Source organism: Ursus arctos, unplaced genomic scaffold (assembly GCF_023065955.2).
Source record: "Ursus arctos isolate Adak ecotype North America unplaced genomic scaffold, UrsArc2.0 scaffold_2, whole genome shotgun sequence".
NCBI classification, from domain to species: Eukaryota; Metazoa; Chordata; class Mammalia; order Carnivora; family Ursidae; genus Ursus; species Ursus arctos.
The window spans coordinates 21,937,342-21,959,141 of NW_026622874.1; the positions used below are offsets into that span (position 1 = coordinate 21,937,342).

A 21,800-nucleotide genomic window follows, 5' to 3' on the forward strand; every position below is an offset into this window, starting at 1 on the left:
ACAGGTCCACGAAACATATTTTTTAAATATGTGGCTCTTTCTCAGAGACGTAGTGTAGGAATCGTTATCTCTAAGTGTGTGTGCCTGTGTCTTTTTCTAATATTCCTGGTATTTTCCAAAAATCCAAATAGGGAAAAAAAAATCACCTATTTATGCCTTTTTCTCCCCAGGCCTATCAGAGAGGAGCGGCTCCTAAAAGTCGAATTCTTCCAGCTGGTGGCAAGGTGTTAACCTCAGAAGATGAATATAATCTGTTATCTGATCGGTTTTTCCCAGACCCTATTGGTGAGTCACTGAGCATTCTTTCTCAAGGCAAAATTCCTACACTTGCTTTGTTTCGGTGGACCAGTGGTTCTCAATGGGGGGGAGGGGATTTCACTCTGCAGGGACAGTTGGCATCGTCTGGAGACATTTTTGGTTGTCACAACTAGGGAGTCTGGTGCAACAAGCATTTAGTGGGGAGAGGGCAGCATGCTCTACTGCACAGGACAGCCCTTGACAATGAAGTATCTGCCAGAAAACATTCAGAGTTGAATAGTTGCTAAACTTGAGAAACTTTGGGCCAGCCACACATTCTCTGTAGACACATGGAAGTTGTAATTTCTCTAATTTGGGTAAACATTTTACCACTTCTGCTATTTTAAATCAACATTCAGTAATACACAAGTCAGATACTGTGTTTCTAGCTTATGGAAAATGTACGATTCATTTGTCAGGCATCTTGAGGCTTCGAAATATATGCCAGCTTTAATTTCATCACACAGGGCAGCAAAAACAAATAGGTAGGGCCCTATTTCTGTGAAATACACAATCCCACCTTTAAGCAAGCAAGTCCAGACCTGAATATTCTTTTTTATAATTTTAGGATGATATGCAATAAAATATCCTGAATTGACAAAATACGTTAAACAAGCATTACAGTCGCTCACAGCTACCGTATCCGTATAGTGCTGTATTAATCTGTACGTAATAACTGTAATAAATGATCGTTGTCGTGGAAAGAGTATTGAACTCTAAATTTAGAGGCTGGATTTTTATCTAGTTCCGTGACACTTATCAATGTTTTCCCTAGCCGTTGTTGAGCTTCTCTGGTTTCTGATTCTCCAGTTCTAGGCCCTTGAACTTAAAAATCGAGAAGGAGCTTTCCAGCTCTGACATTCTTGGATTCTTATTTATTCCATTTTTTGCATGTAGAGAAAGTGATGGATAATATAGAGACCAAATAGCGCGTTTCATAGAGATCCATGAACTGTGGATAATAACTCCATCTAGCTTTGTGTAAATCATACCACACAGTAATTACTTGGTTTCTTGAAGAGAGCCCTGGTTCTTATTAATGGGCATAATCATATCATTAGAATTTATGGAGAAAAATACAATCCTTTTATCAATTGTTATTTTGGTGTAGAATGCTTAGCATAGTGTTTTTAATAGCACTATTATAGGATTAGTACATGGACCATAAACCTAGGTTAACAAACTATTACTAAGTAATTCAAGCTAAAACAACACTTTATGTGCACTATACATATTATTATATTTTCTTTCAACATCTACGTGTATGTCATCTTGGCTCTGGAGCTGCCGCTAGAAATGGGAATGCCAACTTGATGACTCTTCGGAATTTCTCCAGTAGAACTTTTCAGTGAAATCAGTCAGAATAGACAATAAATTTATTGGTTTATTGGTGAAATCATATCAGAAGGAATGAATAGGAATAAAAAACACAAGGCCTGTGTGACTAAGGCCATTTGACCCCAGGCTTCGGACTGGGGTATTTCAATGACTTTTTTTTTTATTGTATGGTGTGGCCCTCTGTGTTTTAAAAATAGAATATTCTACAGTAGATCATTTGTGATATCTATAACTCAAGTCAGAAAAAATGCAGATTAATGGCATCTGGAAAATTGATGTAAAATGTTAAATGAGAGATAACTAGAGGCTAAGAAGAATGAATTTTATGGGGCTTGAAGCTTTTAAATGCAAAGGGTCATTGTTGCTTTTGAGTTGTTTGGACAAAACTGTGACATCTTGGAAAGGGCGAGGGGAATTGTATCATAAAGCCATGTTGACCAGGAAGACTCACTGTGTGATACTAACTTGTTGCTGCAAACAACAAAAGACTCAAATACATAAGGCTTAATTTTTTGCTAAAAATATTTTGGATATTACACGTCCAGGCTGGCATGGCAGTTCCATAAATGTCAGGGACTCTTTCTAGCTTTGTCTCCCTGTATCTCTAGGTTGTGGCCCTTTCTGATACAGTCTAGGAGGGCTGTTGGAGAGTCAGTCATGCTTTTCTCATTCCAGACAGCAGGCAGGAGAAAAAGAGAACGAGGTGGGGACGTTCCCTCTTTTAAGGATCCTTCCAGGAAGTTTCACTGCCACTCCCGTTTCTATCCCATTGACCAGAACTTAGTGGCTGGGCCCCACCACGCTGCAATGGAAGCTGGAAATGTAGTCTTTATCTTACACGGTCACTTACTCAACTGAAAACTGGGGATTTTATAACCAAGAAAGAAGGGGAAAATCGATAATGCTGTAGTTTTGGAATGTTGGTGAAGTCTGGAGCCAACGGCCAAGAAAGAATTCTTGAGACCTCTTTGGTGTAACAAGGTGACTTTATTAAAGAGTGAGGATGGCCGCCGGTGGGCAGAAAGAGCTGCTGCCCTGGGGTTGTGAGGAATGGCTGATTATATACTTGGGAGGTGGGGGACTTAAGGACAAAGGGAGGTGTCCAAAAGGACTTTCACATGCTAAAGAAGACTTCAGGATACTGGAGGCCTGGCTATTGTCAAGCTAACACTGTTTTTCCTTCTAGTAAGGCATTAACATTAAGACAGTTGGAAGCTTCCTGGAGGAATGTTATACTCTGCCCATCTCAGGTCCTTGTCAATGGACTGCGGGTCGTAAATAAATTTAATTTTGTTTACGTTCCCTTTTTTTGTTTGTTTTATTTATTCTACATTTTTTCTTTGTTTTTTACCTCAATTTCTGGTTTATCTTTATTATTTCCTCTTATTTATTTTTTATTTTATTATTTTTTTAAATTTTTTTTATTATATTATGTTAGTCACCACACAGTACATCCCTGGTTTCTGATGTAAAGTTCCATGATTCATTAGTTGCGTATAACACCCAGTGCACCATGCAATACGTGCCCTCCTTACTACCCATCACCGGCCTGTCCCATTCCCCCACCCCCCTCCCCTCTGAAGCCCTCAGTTTTACGTTCCCTTCTGCCTCAGTTTCCCACATCACTCATGGAAGAGAGGGTGATGTTAGGGCTCCAGGAAATTGAGTTATGGGTCTCTGGAATTTAGGCTGTTGATAAGAATGCTTTTTCCTTGTAAATCACTGAGACATTGGTAACCTGATGGAGACTCTCGTCCTGCAGGACTGTGAGCTCTGTCAGTTTACTGTCTGTTTTTTCCCTTCCCTTAGGTTTGGGGCAGCTAGGACTACCTGAGGAATGGGGGCGGGGGGGGCAGTTTGCTTGATCCTCAGCTTGCTTCTGCTCCCTCATCAGATAATGCGTTAAAATTAGAGGTCTGTGCTACCGAATTTAATCACTGATTCATTCATTTGTTCATTTATACAGTGATTCATTCTTGTATTATGTGCTAGGTAGTTTGTGAGGTACTGAGTGCGCCAAAGTTTGTGTTTCTAGTGCATTCTACTTTGTTACCTTCAGATTTCAAGACATTGAAACAGAGTCCCGTATATGCCCCCAGGAAATCTATTTTTTATTTATCAAATCTTGATTTATTAATTTGCCAGTAGCAAGGCTCTGTTCTGGAGTCTCCCATGTGGCTCTGATCCATCGTTGGATATGTCTAGTGCTTTCAGTGGCCTCTGAGAGGGTCCTTTTGTCCTTCCCTTCCCTGCGATGGTGCCCATTTTATGTAAGTAGAGAGCACAGAGCTAAGAAGCTGGGGATCATTTAGCCAAGCATAACATTATGTATCTGGAATGCATGGAAGGGAATAAAATTTAGGTAGGGATCTGAATAGTAGCCTGGTTTGACATGAGTTTCTTAGGATTGATTTTGACGTAAGTGGTAAAAGTCCATCGTTTAAAGCTTTTTATATCTACTCGGTTCTATGGCTGTGCTAAGGGATGAGCATACAAAGGTATGTAAGGCGCGGTTTCCATCCTCTTAGAGCTCCAGGGCACTGGTCCTGCTTCCTGGAGAGGAGAACTGCATGAGAACCAGTGGGGAGCTCATCTCACTCTGTGCCCTCCACCCTGCCTGTCAGTGCCAAACATGAAAACCGATCTCTACAATATTTAGGGAGAAGAAGGTAGGGAGCACCCAACCCTGTCCCTAGGGGCATGGGGAGGTGCCAACAGAGGCACCCCAGAGCAGCAGCTTTTGAACTGACTTTTGAAGGATGAATGAGAATCTTCTAGGAGAAAGTATGGTGGAAAGACTAGAGGAAGCCGTAATAGGACCTGCAGAAACAACATTCCATATCACGGAATGGATGACCACGCCAAAGGAGAGCAGAGACTAGTCAAAATGGACAGAACAGGATGAACACCAACACTTCACTTGGGGATGGAGAGAAGGGGCAGAGGAACCGACAAAGCTGACCAGGAAGAAACAATTTTTAAAAAGCACAAAGGATACCAGGAGAGAGGTGATCCTACAGGTCAAAGGGAGAGACTGTTTTCAAGAAGGGGTAGTTAGCAGCAAAAGATGCTTCAGATCGGGTTAAACGTCTTAGATAATGGGGGGGAAAGGGCTTAGGTAATGAAGAAGAAGCCACAGTTTGGCAGTTAGGACAACATCAGTGACCTCAGCCATCGGGTTTCGGGACTGGTGGCACAGGAACCAGACTGAGGCAGGAAAAAGCAAGCGTTGGGTTGGTAGCGACAGGGAGGAGTGGGGGGGGACGTAAGGCAGAGAGCGGCCCGCTGGAACGGGTGTCTCCAGGGATGGGACGGTGAGCCTGAAGAGGGCCAGCGGGGACACCCAGACTCTGTTTCGGATCCCTGATATGAGGAAGTTGAGAAAGATGCTGTCTGGTGGCCTTGGCTGTCCCCTGTCAGGGAGGGAGCGAGGCCACCTGCTGGAGTGAGACAGTTACCTGTGGAGGGAGTGAGTGAGAGGAGCCTGAACCGCCATTTCCCACCATCCTGGGAAGACACCTCATCTCACCTTTCTGTCCCATGGCCTGTCCCCAAAGAGCTAGCTGCCCTCACGGCCTGAAATAAGTATTTCACATAAAAGGCGCACGTTTTAAAATGTCTTTGTGCTTTCCACATTGCCTCAGCCTCCAGTGAGAAGGAGACCGCTCAGCCCTTCGTGGTCCTGCCCAAGGAGTTCCCGGTGTACCTGTGGCAGCCGTTCCTCAGACACGGCTACTTCTGCTTCCACGAGGCCGCCGACCAGAGGAAGTTCAGCGCGCTCCTGAGCGACTGCATCAGACACGTGAACCACGGTAGGACCTGGCGCCCCCACACGCCCCGCGGGGCTGCTTTGCTCAGGGGGCCTGGTCAGTCGCCTGAAGAACGGTTCTAGAAAGGGCTGCCCTTGGAAGGAGGGGAAGCGCCGTGAAGCAGGAGTTCGTAGGCAGGAGCGAGGTCACGCTCCGCTTGTCGGGTTAGGTCTGGGAGGCCTCCGAGAAACAATGTGGGGCATTACCCCACGGCAGGTGTGAGCCATACTCATGCGTATCGTTCTGTGCATAATCCACCCTCTTCCTTTTTCTTGATGTTTCTTATGGAAACGACAGCAAGAACGTGCCAGCCGTCCCTGGCAAAGTTAGTCCTTATGACATTTCTTGGTTTGTTTCCTCACCTTTATTTCTGAATGACTTGTGCAACACTTTATGGTACCTAACATCACTGGGCGAACTTCTTGAACCCGGAATTTTGGGGGCCCCCACCCTCAGGTGTTCTCATTCACTGGGTCTCTGGTGGAGCCCCATGTTGCTTTTCTAACAAGTTTTTCATTGCAGTATGGGAGGTTTTGATGAATTGACGTGAATGCTGGTTTTTCTGGAATCCACCAAGTTTTCGGGTACCGAAGATTAAGCTCTTTGTTCTTTGGAAAGGCAGTGGTTAGTCAAATATCACTGAGGGCTCACTCTGTGCCTGCCTCGGTAGGTATTAGGAACAGAGTAAGGAACCACGCAAAGTCCCTCTCTCTGAGTCTTCATTCAAACAGAATGAGGGACAACACGAGATAACTTGATAGTTCTCAAAGTTAACGTGTCGCGGGGTAACTAGAAGTGACTACATGGCGAAGAATGGAGTTCAGGACTTTAGGCTTGTCAGAGGAGGCCTCTTTGAGCAGGTGACATGTGAGGGGAGTCACCTTCCCCATCAGTGCCTTTTTTTCCTAATAAGGCTAATGTCACTGTATCTTTAAACTTCTGAGGTTTCCCTGAGAATGTCAGTCCCAAAGAGCAGGAGTCGCTAAGTGATGTGTGTCGATCTGTTCTTGATTTTAGCTTGTGTATCGATAGGAAGCTCATGAGAAAATATAATGTCACTCTGTTTTGCTATAGCAACTCTGGGTAACATGGGTCATAACATTGGCTCGTAACTAGTTAGGGACTTTATAAAAATGATACACTTATTAATATCCTGCCTTGTGGTTTGGATGTTCTAGACACAAAGAATTGCCCAGTATTGCCTGTTCCGTCTAGCTCATTTTTCAGTACACTCACACCTCTGTGTGCAGGGCCTGGGTCTAGTACGGACATGCCGTTGGCACTAAACACAAGAACCATGAAGTTTCCCTAAGCAGAGAATGTTCTCTGCCTAGCCAGATGGGACTTGCTTCATTCCTCCTTCCATGTACATAATAGGAAATTCCCTGGGGAGTTTCTGGATGTTATGTAGGCTGCATTCAGATTCCATTTATGGAAGATTTCAGTCAATTCAGAACCTTACTCCGCTCTCCAGTGTTATCAAAAGCACTAAGATAATGAGGTCTGGTCACGTTGCTCTCACTTTATGTCACATTCCTCTGTCCAGAAACCACTTTTCCTCACTGCGGCTTTACGCAGACTTGATGGGATGTGGTGTAACTTCCAGTAGCTCCAGGCAGAACCAAAGACCGTCAAAACATTGTAAGGAACAGTCCTTGACCGCCTCGGGTCCTTCCCTTGCCGCCTGTCTTTCTGCGTTTCTGACGGCACACTGTACCACCCGTCTTTACTGACTCACCTGCGTTATTTCTACCTCTACCGGGTATTCGTTGTATGATGTTGAGTAAACCTGTAAGACGTTTATGAACAGTGAACCATGACTTTTTCCCCATAATTACCAGACGAGTCTAGAAATAGGTGTAAAATTAGGGCTCAGGAAAATAGAGTAGGGCTGTCAGCCTGCTGTCCCTGCTCCAGTGGCCCTCAAGCCACAACCCACATCTGTTGAGTACTAGCATATCCCAGCAGCTGATGCCAGGCCACTCACTCACAAGTCCTTGGGGGTCTTTTCAGTTTTGTTGAGATATAATTATATCAGTCAAAGCTATGTCACATAACTAATTTGTTGTACGTATATATCGTAAAATGGTCACCACAATAAGTGTAGTTAATATCCATCGCCTGGTAGAATTACAATTTTTTTCTCATGATGAGAACCTTCAAGATCTACTCTCTTAGTGATTTTCAAATATGCAATACAGTATTGTTAACTATAGTCACCATGCTGTATGTGACATCCCAGAATTTATTTATTTTATAACTGGAAGTTTATACCTTTGACCACCTTCATCCCATATCCCCACTCCCTACCTCCTGCCTCTGGCAGCCACCAATCTGATCCCTGTTTCTATGACTTTGAGATTTTTAGGGGTTTTTTTTAGATTCCCAATGGAAGTGAGATCATACAGTATTTGTCTTTCTGTGACATATTTTACTTAACATGATGCCCTCAAGGAATCTTTGAGGGAAGATCATTTCCTTGCCTTTGTGGTAAGTTCCACCAAGGATGTCTGTCACTGGGGGTTCCTAGGATACCTCTCTTCAGGCTCAAATCCCACCATAACTTGGCCCACTTGCCCCAGGAGTTCTGGGTTCAAATTAGTCCGGGTATGCTTATCCATTCATTCTGAATCCATAGCCACTTCTATTCCTCCTCATGGGGTGCATGTGTTTCCTATTTAACCCCAACAAAGGGCCTGATTGCACTCTGTTCTTGGACAATAAGGCTATGTCCTGGGGCAGGTTAAGGCAAGTAGATGGCTCTCTGCTCCTTCTTCCTTCAAGAGAGGGAGCTGCTTCTGGGCACCTCAAAGATTATTTACACTCCTAAGATACATAAAGGGATGTGTGTGTGTGTGTGTGTGTGTGTGTGTGTGTGTGTGTGTGTGTTTTGGTTTGGTTTGGTTTTGGCACTTCTTCATTGAGCAGGCATAAAAAAATTCCACAACTATTTAGCAGAACATCCTATTCCAACACACTGGACTAAATGTCAAGCCCATTACGTGATATGTGCCTACAGCAACTGCTGTCCTCTGTCCTTTTGGAATCACACTGCAATCCCTGCCCCAGTGAGGGAAGGCCAGGGTTCTAAATGTCCAGTGTTATAAAATGGGAGTTATATAATGCCAAGGTATTTCAAGATAAACCTGTTGTCCAAAATTCAGTCTTATTCTTTAGAATTTTAGTTTGAAAAATCTGGTCATTGTAGTTACAGGGACATAAATAAAACTTTTAATAAATATAGAGAGTTGTACATATGCAACATGGAATAATGATCATTATGAACACAAGTCTGTCTTTTCAGCTCAGAGTAATCATTCCTTGGCATAGGAATTTGCAGGATGGGGGGAAAGTGTTTCTGGCAGGAAGAATAGGATATGTGGGGGCCAGGAAGAGAGTCAGAGCATGGATCATTAGGGAAACTGAAAGAATTTTGCATGGCTGGTGCTTAGAGAGGAGAGAGGAGCCAAGTGGGGATGGGGAGATGGGCAGGATCCGAGCTATAAAGGGCTTTGCAATGGGTATTAAGGGATTTGCACTTTATTTTAACAGCAACAGGAAACTATTAAAAGGTTTTAAGCAGATAAGCGACTCAGTCATCTATTCATTTCAGAAAGGTCACACTTTCTAAGGCTGCTGTGTGGGCCAAGGATGGGAGGGTAGCATGCTGGGACGCCAGGAGGCCACTGAGGAAGCTTTGGCGGGTACCAGGGGGTGGGAGTGTGCACCAGAGAGCTGATAATGGAGATGGTGAGAGGTGGCTGGATAAGTGAGAGAGCCAGGAAGTAGAATGAACAGAACTTGAGGTTAGATAGTGTGGAGAGTGAGGCAGTGGGAGGATTCCCGGCTGCTGCCTTTCTCTGAGACAGGAATCTTGCGTGAAGAGGAGCAGGTGCCAAGAAAAGATGATGTGGGCGCTGTTGTAGACGTTGAGTTGGAGAAGTCCGTGAACATCCAGGTGACGAAGTCTCGTAGACAGACGCGTGGACAGGGCTGGAGATGGGAGGGCCCTCTGGAGGGGAGACCCAAGTGGGAAGTCAGCAGCCTGCGGGCCGCAGTTAAGCTTTGGCTGGCTTTGTAGGAAGGCTGTAGTTTGCGAGCCCCTCAAGGGCAAATGGTTTTTTCTATGGGTCCCCATTCCCAGCAATTGTCCGAGGGCCTGCTGCCAGGTAAAGGCTCTGTGAATCTCTCTACCTCCATCGTTGGCAGTTACAAATACACTCATGTGTGAAAAAGCATAGAACACGTATGTTGGTGCAGCTTAAAGATGTTTGTATATAAAATCTGCAAACATTTAAGGAAGATGAGTCGGTGCTTTTATGTCTGGTAAGTGCTAACTTACTCATTCACGACATGGATCTGTGATTTTACTATTGAACTTTTAGGCAGCATGCTTGTCAGGAACATAGAACCTTTGTGAAATTCAGTGACTGTTACTCCCTCTGACTCACCCTCTTCATACAGATACCTCCTTAATTGGCAGTGTCTCTTCTGTGTTTTATTTCAAGTTCGCTGCTACCAGCCTGCTTTGGGACTCATAAAAAAAACATTCCCAGAGGCTTTTAGTTGATCTTATTTTTTCCAATTACTGCCACCTCCTTCTACATGTAACAGTCAGATAAATCATCTGTAAGCACAATTTTTTATTCAAATCCTTCAGTGGCACTACCGTTGTCACAAAGATGAAACATTTCATTCCAAGGAGATTGGCTGTGCCTGATTTACGGTATTCTCAAGCACAGGCCTCCTTTCTCCCAACCTTGCTGTCCTACGCCTCCCGCCTTCTTTGAATAGGAGGGTTACTCGGACACCTTTGGCTTTGCATACACCTCCAATACCCACTCCTCCCTTCCACCTATTTAAATTCTGTCTTGCTCCTCCTTTAAGAATCAGCTTCGGTCTGACCCCTGCCGTGAAGACCCCAGGGTTAACTTCTCCAGCACCTGTTATCTGTCCCACTGATGGGAAACTCTCCACGGTCTGCCTTACGTTATTGATTTTCATGTCTACTTGTCCTATTTCTCTTCCTCTATTTCAAGCCCCTCAAGGGAAATCGTATGTCACCCTTTGTATCCCCCTGCAGTGCTCAGACAAGTATCTTGTGTTTCATAAAATGGCTCAAGGACATTTGTGAATTAATAACTTACTGCTAGAGTAAAGCTGATCTCAGAATTGAAGCGCAGTTTGAGAGATAATCATTGTAAATGTGGCCTGGCCTACTTCATAAACACAGTGACATGGGTGAGGAAAGGATCTGTCAGTACAGCACCTAAAGGGTTTGAGGAACAAAAGAGTCGGATGCTAGAAGACAGCCACTGCTTCATGCCTGGTGATTCTGGTAAGAAGGTGGAATGCTGGCCACGTTGTGTTGGATGGTCGTGTGCTAGCTTGAAGGACAGCCAGGACTGCCATTGAACAAATGCCGGCGTCCCCGTCATCATGTACACTAAGGAAGAATGGACAGTAAAATATCCCATGGCATGAGGGCACCTGGGTTGAAAAGATAGTATGAAAGAAGAGCCCAGAGGATTTTGGAGAGAAGAACAAAATTATGTAAAGATGCTTTGCAAACGTCTGTTTCGAGTTGGGCTGTTCAATCACTTATGACAATAATGGCATCCAAGGGTGCCTGTGATGGAGTGAGTCAGGCTGACTGTGAAGCTGTCACAGTGATTAAACTTTAGAATCGTTTGCTGTCAGGGTTGTATGCTTGGAGCTCTTATCCCAGAAATCCCATGTCAAATCAAACGCCTTTATTAGATTTGGTTTTGACACTTGCACATTTTAGGTGTTCAATAAATGTTGCTGAATTAAACTGGATTTTAAAACAGAAAAGGATCTTCTGATTCAAGTAGCTAGAGCAAACCCTCTTTGGTGTGTGTTTATTTGCACATGATGTGTTTAGATCTCAGATCTATTTTCACTAACTTCTACTTGAAGCAGATCTCGACAGCCCATCACCACCTGTGAAACACGTCCATTACTTGAAGGACTGTTCTGATGTGAACATCAATCAAGTTTAACTGAAAATATACAATGTGTTTCATGCTCTTATATCTGAAAGCATACTTAGGAATTTGTGGCACATGCTACATTTATAGACATACCTATCTATGAGTCAGAAAATTCTAACTATGCTTGGGCTCTTTCGGATGTTTTATTACAAAAGAATGTTCTGCTGGACATAGATAAATAAAAGTACAGTTTTTATAAACGTCTCTTTGCATGCTTTTACTTCTAAAAAGCATTCTGCAGTGTACTTTTGTTGCAATGCACAAAAACCTCTATGCACTATAAAGAAAAATCCTTGCCAAATTATTGTTTAGTCAGTCACTAGATACCAGTTTCCAGTTTTCACAGGACTGTCCCAAACAAAATTCTTTACAAGGATTCTCTCTGCTTGGAGACTACCTTCCTCTTGATTTTAGTGTGTGCTCTTTGCCTCACACAGTTAATGCTCTACAAGTTATAAACATTTCTCTCTGTCCCTTTGTGACTGTGCCATTTTTTCTTAAGGAGTTATCACGTCCCCCTTTCCGACGCTTGCTTACTGTTCATAAAAAGTTAACTTTGGAAGGGACCTTTAGTGGCCACCTATTCCAACCCCTCAGGGTTCATTTATGATAAAGGCTCAAATGGTGACTCACGTGCCCAAGGTCATAGCTGGTTAGTGTTAGAGGACTATTTGTTCTGACACCTAGTCCTTGACATCTATCATCTTTCAGCACTACTTTTTAGAAGACTCTTTCATCTCTTGGTCACTTAAAACACAATACTATTAAATCAGACTACTTCTGTGATACATTTGCATGACCCAAAGTGACGCAAACTCAGAGCTGTTCACTTAAGGTCATCTGAGACCTGGGTTATGTCTGGTTTCTTGATAAGCGTCACTGTCTTGAATTTAACTCGATATTTTGCCCACCTGCTAAACATGACTGTGTCTTTTAGCTAGCTATGCTCTGAAGATAAAATATTTGGCAATGTAGCTTGTTTACTGGTTAAATTTTGTGTATGATAAAATGCAAGCTACATATGATTTTATACTGTTTAAATAAAAACTGATTTGTAAAGGAAAATTATGGTGCTTGTGAAGACTTACATTGGAATAGTCTAAAAATAATAGATCTAAAATAAGTCAGACAGAGAAAGACAAATACCACATGGCATCACTTATATGTGAAATCCAAAAAAAAAAAAAAAAAAGTCAAACTCACAGAAACAGAGTAGAAGAGTGGTTGCCAGGGCCGGGGGGTCGGGGAAATAGAGGTTGGTAAAAGTGTACAGACTTTCAGCTGTCAGATGAATAAGGTCTAAGGATCTAATGTAAAACATGGTGACTGTAGTTGATAGCACTGTATCGTATCATTGAAATTTGCTAAAAAAAGTAGAATTTTAAGTGTTCTAATCTACCCCTGCCCACCAAAAGATAAATACATGAAATGATAGATGTGTTAATTAAAAATGGGGGAATATTTCCATATATATGTAATTATTTTATATATATGACTTCATTATATATAATCTATATATATAATCACCAAGGTGCACATTCTAGACATCTTATAATTTTATATGTCAGTTGTACCTGAAGAAAGCTGAAAAGCCAAAATAATAGATCTAAACAGGTTTTATTCATATTATTTATACTTCTGGATATACTTAAATTACTCAAAGCTCTCAAAACAGTTTAAGAGTTGATCTTGAGGGGCGCCTGGGTGGCACAGCGGTTAAGCGTCTGCCTTCAGCTCAGGGCGTGATCCCGGCGTTCTGGGATCGAGCCCCACATCAGGCTCCTCCGCTATGAGCCTGCTTCTTCCTCTCCCACTCCCCCTGCTTGTGTTCCCTCTCTCGCTGGCTGTCTCTATCCTGTCGAATAAATAAATAAAATCTTAAAAAAAAAAAAAAAGAGTTGATCTTGAAAGAACATGTCTACATCAGAGACTAGAGTCAATAGAAGTGTTTTCTCTCAGTCATTTAGCATTTATCACCACAGAGTACCTACAAATGTAGGCTTCCGTCCGTTTGTTGCCTAAAGCTCTGTTGCCATGGAACCACTGCTGAATACTTCTTTTGGGCCTGTCCCACACAGGCTGTCACTTCAGTGAAACCACCGATTCTTGCCACCCCTCCCCCTTTCTACTTCCAATGAACCAAGTAGGTATTTTGGGATGGAGGTCTAAAAGTTGTGCTCTTGTGGTAGTTAAGGGTGACAAATTGGAACAATAATAAAGAAGATTAAACAAACAGAGAGTTGAAATCAATTCAAGCAAAGTTATTTGCCTGTGTTATTTTGATTGGATAAACTCCAAAGTTCCTGGACAGTTTTTGATGTTATTATGACCGACTTTGGCAAAAACTTGACTAACTTTCATGGTTTTTGTTTGCATGCTTCTGTTGGTTTTTTTACTGGTGGATGGAATATGGTAAGATTGAAATGATACAGCAAATGAGATGACTGTTTTAATATGTGGTTGCAGAGTCAATGTTATGAAAGAACTCCATTTGGCATATGTTCCTAGATTTCTTTTTAAAAATCTGCGTTCAGGAGGGCTTAGAGAAAAGTCTCACCTCTTGTCATGGAATGGTGAGCCGCTGTCCTCCTTCCTGCACTGTGAACAACTTTAGAACGTGTAAGATGGAAGAGAACCATGCTGGGAGCTCTCTGTTATTCATTCTTTTAGTTGGTTTGAGGTTTTAAAAATTAAATATTGAGTGGCTATAAAAGAATGCATATGAAGTATGTAGAAGGTTTAAAGAACATTACTGTCACCGTGTTAGTTCTTATGTGCCCCTCCCTCATCCTATTGCCCTCTTTTCCCTTTAAGAGAACACCATTCCGGATTTCGTATTTTGCTTTTCTTCATAGCTTTATCATGAGTGTTTAATCATTCTGCATGCTTTTAGACTTTATCCTATGGAACTGTATTACGTGCCTTCTTTCATGACCTCCCTTTTCAATCTTTTACTCCAGTGATTCACCAGTGTTTTTGCTTATAGCTGTATTTCATTGAATATCGTTCCAAAATAAATATTCCATTGTATTAATAGACCATAATTTCTAATATCCATTTTACTGTTGATAGGCATTTGGGTTGTTTCCGTTATTTATTCTGAATAGTGCTGCTATGAACACTTTCTGTTTGTTGCCGGTTTATAGAAATTAATTCTGATTTGGTTTGCGAATATCTCAGGGAGTATTCACATCTGTGTTGAGTGCATTTGGCCTGTAATTTTGCAATGACATTTTTAGATTTTGCCATCAAGGTTGTTCCTGTCTCTTAAAAGGAATTACGATGGAGTTTCCCCCCCCCTCTTTTTTCCTTTTCTATAATCTGAAATTATTTGTGTAACACTGGAACTACTTGTATTTCTGATATTTGATGGAGCTTGTCTGTAAACCCATCTTAGGTTGGTGCTCTTTTTGAGGGAAATTTTTAAATTACTGACTTGGGTTTTTAAACTGTTATAGGATTATTCAGTTTTATCCATTTTATTTATGTTTTAAAATTTAGTGGCATATAGTTATGCATAATATCCTCTTATTAATAATATATTCTCGATTTCCCATATGTTGTCTGTGGGGTCTGTAGTTGTTCCTTTTTTATTTCTAATGTTGTTATTCTGTATCTCTTCTCGTTTTTTTCTTGGTCAGTTTCACTGGAAGTTTGTCAACTTTGTCAACTTTTTCAAAAAACCAAACTTGGATTTGGCAGACTATTCCATATTTGTTTTCTATTATGTGAATATCTGATGTTATCTTTCTAATTGCCTTTCTTCTAGTTCCTCGGGCTTGATTTTGCTGGTTTGTTTTTTCCCCCCTTTCATCTCTCTAGGTAGATACTTAGCTCACTGTGATTGTTTTAAATTGGTTGCAAATTCTTTGACACTGTTTCCTTCAGAAAAATGAAACCTAATTTTCCTTCTCTTAAATATGGGCCAGACTTGGTGACTCACTTCTTACAAATAGAAGATGGCAGAAGTAATATGTGGAGTTTCAAGAATAGGTCACAAAAAGAATAGCTTCTGCCTGGCTTTTTCTCTTTTGGATCACTCACTTGGGAGCAGCTAGCCACCACCTAGTGAGAACACATGGCAGCCCTCTATGGAGGGCCATGTGGAGAGAAACTGAGCCTTCCTGCCAACAGCCAACACCAACATGCCAGCCACGTGGGTGCTTCTGTTGTAGTCAAGCCCTCAGATGATTATAGTTTTGGCCAAGGATGTGACTGCTACCTCAAGAAACACCTCAAGCCAGAACCACCCAGCCATAGGGCTTTCGAGTTCCTGACCCACAAAAACTATGAAAAAGGATAAATAAGTACCACGGTTGTAAGTTGTTGGCTTTTAGAGTAATTTGTTATTATAGCAATAGAAAAACTAATATACTCACTAATCATCACCCTTTCTTCTGCTCTAATATAAGCGTAAATGCTTTAAATTTCCCTCTGGATATTGTTTTAGCTTAATCCCACAAGTTTGGATGTGTAGTATTTTTCATTATCATTTTTGCAGCAATTTTCATGATCAGATTTAAATATTTTCTAATTTCCAGTATTATTTTTTCTTTACCTTATGAGTTACTTAGAACTGTATTTCTTAATTTCCAAATATATATTGTGTACTTATTATTGGTTTCTAGCTTAACTGCATTGTAGACAAAAATATGGTCTATATTATAACCTTTAAAATGCGTTGCACCTTGCTTTATGGCCCTTTATGGGGTCTAGTGGGGGAGGGGGTCTGCAGCCTAAAATCTCCTTGAATACTTGTATATGTATGTGTCTATTAATTTAAGTGTGTCTTTGTGTCATTCCAGTCTGTTTTATGTTTACTGATTGATTGTTTTTTATTATGCTAAATTTATCCCTTACCAAAGAGGGGTCTGTTAAAATCTGCCACTATGATGATAGACTTTTTTCATTTCTATTAATTGTTGAATTATATTTTGTTACATATTTTATAACATATCCATGTTACTAGATGGATACTTGTTTAAAATTGTTTTATCTTCCTGTGAATTGAATCGTTTATCATTATGAAAAGACCCATTTTATCTCTATTAATGCTATTTGCCTTCAAGTCTGTTCTGTTTGATTTTAAGGTAGCAACACTAACATTCTTTTTTCAGGGCTTGCGCAGAATATCCGTTTAATAAAAACATCTGACAATCTTTTAAATGGAGCATTTAGTTTGCTGGCATCTACTATGATTACTCATATTTTGGTTTTAAATCTCTCATATTTTGTGTTTTCTGTACATTCCACCTTTTCTGTTTCCTTTCCTCTACGTTCTTGCCTTCTTCCAAATTGATTATTACCACTGTGCAATAGAAATGTGCATATTCTGTTTCTGTCTTGTTAGCCTGCATAACTTCTCAAACATTAATCAACATCCTTAACTTTCTGCCAAAAAAATACAGATAACTTAGAATGCTAACTCCTATAACATTTCCCCACTACCATTTACAGGTTCTCTTTGACTTGAATTTCAATGAAATCTTTTCATTGTAACCCTCCGAGGTATTATTATTGCTGTTTTATGCAGTTTTAATGTTTACTACATCTTTACCTCTCTTTGCTCACAATTTCATCTTGCATCTCAGACCTTCCATCCGGGAGGATTTTCTTTCTTCCTGAACTGCATCCTGTAGAATTTCCAGTTTCTGTTTATCAGAAAATGTCTTTATCTCATCCTTGTTCACAAAAGATAGTTCACCACGTATGAAATTCTGGGCTGACAGTCATTTTCTGTCACTATATTGAATATTTGATTCCACTGTCTTTTGGCTTTCATCATTGAAGTTGAGAAATTTGTTGTTCTTTTGAAAGTAATTTGATGTACTTCTCACTTTAAAAACACACACACACCTATTTTCTTTGTCTCCGGTATTCTCCAGTGTCACAAAAATGTGTCATAGCTGTGGAGTTCCTATTTATTTAGAATGCTTGAGATTTGTTGTTTTTCTGAATTTTTAGGTTATTATTTAATCAATTTTGGAAGATTCACAGCCATTATCTCTTTTGCTCCCTTGTTCGGTCTCTTCTCCTTTGGGAAATCTGATTAGATTCATATTATATATTCTTACTCTATCTTCTTCATCCCCTAACCTTTTATATTTTTCATCTTTTTTTTTCCTGTTTCTTCCTGAACAGTTTCTATAGATCTCTCTACTCAGCTATATTTAATCTCCTGCTACACTCATTGAGTTTTGCTTTTAATTGTCATATTTTTTCCATTTCTAGTGATTATTTCTGTTCTTTTTCTAATCTGAGCAGTCATTTGAAATCATCTCTTACTCTTTACTCACACTGTCAATTCCTTCTATTTTAAAAACATGTTAAACTGACTATTTTATATTCTGTGTTGCTAATTCCAATATCTGAGATGTTTGTGGGTTGAATTCTGCTATTTCTTATTTCTGCTTCTTCTCTCTCATGGTACCTTATTAACTGCTATACTTTGTGATTTTTCATATAAGCTCGTATTTCGTTGAGGCCAGTTGAAAGTGAATTCCTCCAGAGAGGATTTGTGTTTCTTCTTACCAGATGCTAGAGGGCACTGCCAGATATTTGGACCACTCAGTTAATGTGCATTTAGGCCATAAAGGTTGTGGGAACATGCTTGTGAATATTATTTCTCAAGGGAAGTATTTATCTCCTTTACTCAGTGCCAAGGTTTGAGACAGGCAATTTTCCTTGTAATGGTCTAAACCCATTTATATATGGGTGGTTTCTGCACTTTAATTTAGCACCTTATATGGATTGGGACTTTGATTCTGGTACTCAGCCTCCTGGGAGACGACGTAAAGGGTAGCATAAGGTCATCAACTTAAGGTGGTAAAGGCATTGGGTCTGTGATGCCTTCACTTTTCTAAAGTGAAAGCTAGCTTCAAGGCTTGGCTTACATTTTGGGGTTTTGTATTAGTTCGCTAGGGCTGCTATAACAATTACCACTGACCAGGTGGCTCAAGCACCATACATTTTTTGTCTCACATTTCTAGAAGCAAGATGGTGTTGGCAGGGTTAGCTCCTTCTATGGGCTGTGACAGAAGTATCTGTTCCGGGCTTCTCTCCTTGCCTTATAGAAACATCACTCCTATCTCTGCCCTCATCTTCACATGGCATGGTCCCTCTGGGCATGCCTATGTCCAAATTTCCCCTCTTTATAAGGACACCAGTCATCTTGGGTTAGGAGCTCAAGCTCTTCCAGAACGACCTCATCTTAACTAGCTACATCCACGATAACCTTAATTCCAACGAAGGGCACTTTCTGAGGTACTGAGGATCAAAATTTCAACATATGAATTTGAACATTTCTTCCTTTACTGCCAGCTCATCAAGGTATTTAAAAATATTATTCACAGTGTAATTTATGCAGCATTTTTTTTTTTCACGGAGAGGACTGGTTGAAGTACAGAGCCTACCGTAGTGCTGGACGCCCACAGATAAAATTTAAATGGTGTTGAAAAGGAAATTATCCCTAATAGCAGTTTTACAAAGGCTGCTTCTGTCTTTTAAGCACACGTTCATTTTGCAACCACGTGGCATTGCCCTTGAGGTCTGGCAGCTGCACACCGGCCACCTTGCCCTCGGGGGGGGGGGGGGGGAAAGACTCAAAAGCTAAAGCTGACCTTCAGAAAATTTTCAAGTTTCAGGGCCATGTTAGGAACCAGTGTTTCAGTCAACTCTGTGTTGAATGCTCTCTGCAATTATAGCCCATACCAGCCATAACGGTAATAATAAAGAAATCTCAGTCAAGAGATTAAATTCAAGGTTAAATTCTACTCTGTATGCAATGCGTAAGACGATAGAGAAAGGAAGAATACATTTTAGAAAGCTTTTCATTAAATACCATTCAAGCCTTTCCCTTATATAAAGGATTCAGCCTCAGTTCTCTGAAAACTTTGCTTAGTCAGAAGCTCTTACTTATTTAAGGTTATCCATAGACAAAGAATTTAACAGTATTTTTCAAGATTTTATTTATTTATTTGAGAGAGAGAAAGGGTGGGAACAGGGAGAGCAACAGAGAGGGAGGGAGAAGGAGGAGGGGAAAGAATCTCAAGCAGACATCCGTGCTGAATGCAAAGCCAGACATACGGCTCAACGCAGGGCTCAATGTGGGGCTCAGTGAGACACCAGGCTCCATGTGGGGCTTGATCGCATAACCCTGAGATCATGACCTGAGCTGAAACCAAGAGTGGGACGTTCAACCGACTGGGCCATCCAGGTGCCCCAACAATGTTTTTCAAAGTGAGATCTGTCAACCACTTGCTCTGAATGATTATGGAATCAGGGTGGGGTGAGGAGGCTGTTAAAATTTCAGATTCCCTGGCTTTACCACAGACCTACTAAATTAGAATTCTGAGGCGGGAAGCCCAGAAATCTGTATTTTAATCAGCATCCCTTCAAAGTTAGAGAATAGTGGCTGCCTAGGGTCTTCCTCTCAAATGTAACACATTTTTCTTTAAGCAATTTAATTTTTATTTTTTCTTAAGTCACATTCCTGGTAGGGAGTTAGGATTTTTATAATACAAAATCATTGTTTGAAGTGGGATTCAATAAAACAGTTTAAAAGTAGTGCATGGCCACAATGTGTTTAACAATTATATGATAAAATCAAGCCATTTATAACATTGTAGTTAGGGTACCACAACTTCCTTTTTGAAAATGATCTTAAATCTAATAGCAAGTACAACTGAGAAATATTTTATTTATTTACTGAGTTTTGCATTTCCTTTTTTTTTTTTTAAAGGAAGTCCAGACTTCTTCTTTTTTTTTTTTTTTAAGATTTTTTATTCATTTATTTGACAGAGAGAGACAGCCAGAGAGAGAGGGAACACAAGCAGGGAGAGTAGGAGAGGAAGAATCAGGCTCCCAGCAGAGGAGCCTGATATGGGGCTCGATTCCATAACACCGGGATCACACCCTGAGCCTAAGGTAGATGCTTAATGACTGAGCCATCCAGGCGCCCCCTGAGTTTTGCATTTCTAATGTGAGCCTTTATCTTTCCTACTACATTATCTAATTATACATAAAAGCTCACTCCAGCAAGCTGTACCTTGAGTATGTGTGTGGGGACGATCTCCTCTAATAAGATGAAATATGTCTCTCCCCTTCTGCCTGTGTCCTCTTCTTCTGACTACTGTAGGGGAGGAAAAAATTTTCCTCAACCCTCTTAGGATCCCTGGCTCGTTCTGAAAAACACAAATTGCTGGACCCCATCCCCAGTTTCTGAATCATTAGGTCTGGGTTGGGTCCTAAGAATTTGCATTTCTAACATGTTCTCCGGTGATGCTGATGCTGATATTCCTGGTCTGGTGACCATACTTGCAAAACCACAGTATTAACTCATTTAATCCTCACAGCTCTCTTGTGAGGTTGGCACTATTATTTTTATCATCCCCATTTTATAGATGAGGATTCTGGCTGGGAAGACAGCTGTGATTAATATAAGGCTTTAAACCCAGGCAGTGTGACTCCAAAGCTCATGATCCATCTAACCTACCGTACCATGTGGTTTCTCAGTTGGCAAGCACTTATTAAGCACCTATTGTTCATCCATTATTTGACTAGCTGCTATAAGAAAAATCTAATCCAATTCCTTATTCAGGTCCACAGGAGTTCAGGTTAGTCTCTTCTTACTGAACTTGACACCAGCATGTTTAATCTTGTAATATCTATCTGAGAGGGAAGTGAGCTGCTGTACATTTATTGAAATTAAGGTAGCAATTGAGGTGCAGAAGTTAAATCTTTTCTCTGCTTTTCAACATGAAGTTGTGCCTTAACCCAGATGGGTTTTCCTGTGGTAAATTGTGTACTGTAAAAATGCTCTCCAAAGTCAATTTTCTTGGCTTGTATAAAAATACAGCTGAGAATAATTTTGTGGGGTATGTTGCAGGGGTGGGATTGAAAATTCATGGTACTTATGTATTACCATCTCTTTATGTTTTAAGTACTTAGTCTTTTTCTTTCTTTCTTTCTTTTTTTTTTTTTTTTTTCCTTTCAGCATTTTCTTATGCTGGTTGGATTTCTGTATTGGCTATTGCTCGGGGGGAAGTCCTGACTTGACCTGATTTTTTTAGCGTTTTCTTGTGGAGACCACAAATTATGCTTCAAGTGACCACCATCTGATTGTTAGGGGGATGTTCGTATTTTAAGGGGCTCAAAAAAGGGAGGTGAAAGGAAGGAAGTTGGAAAGGAGCAATGACATCATAACCTCCACTTTCAGGCTACTCCCTCCTGAGTTCCCTTTCCCGTGCGGGATCAGGGCATGGGTTATGCAAGTACCAGCAAAGAAAAGAACTGAGACTTCTCTTCTTTTGTACTTGCCTGTTCCTTCTCCAGCTTTCTACAG

General features: G+C 40.9%; 1 protein-coding gene across 1 annotated transcript in view; it reads left to right on the forward strand.

Annotated features, from left to right (window-relative positions):
- NIBAN1 (niban apoptosis regulator 1) overlaps window positions 1-21,800 on the forward strand; it is a 143,550-nt gene that overhangs the window by 62,204 nt on the left and 59,546 nt on the right. The window contains exons 4-5 of the mRNA XM_057314944.1: window positions 171-285; window positions 5,280-5,447. Coding sequence (XP_057170927.1) covers window positions 171-285; window positions 5,280-5,447 — 283 coding nt within the window. The remainder of the gene's footprint in view (window positions 1-170; window positions 286-5,279; window positions 5,448-21,800) is intronic.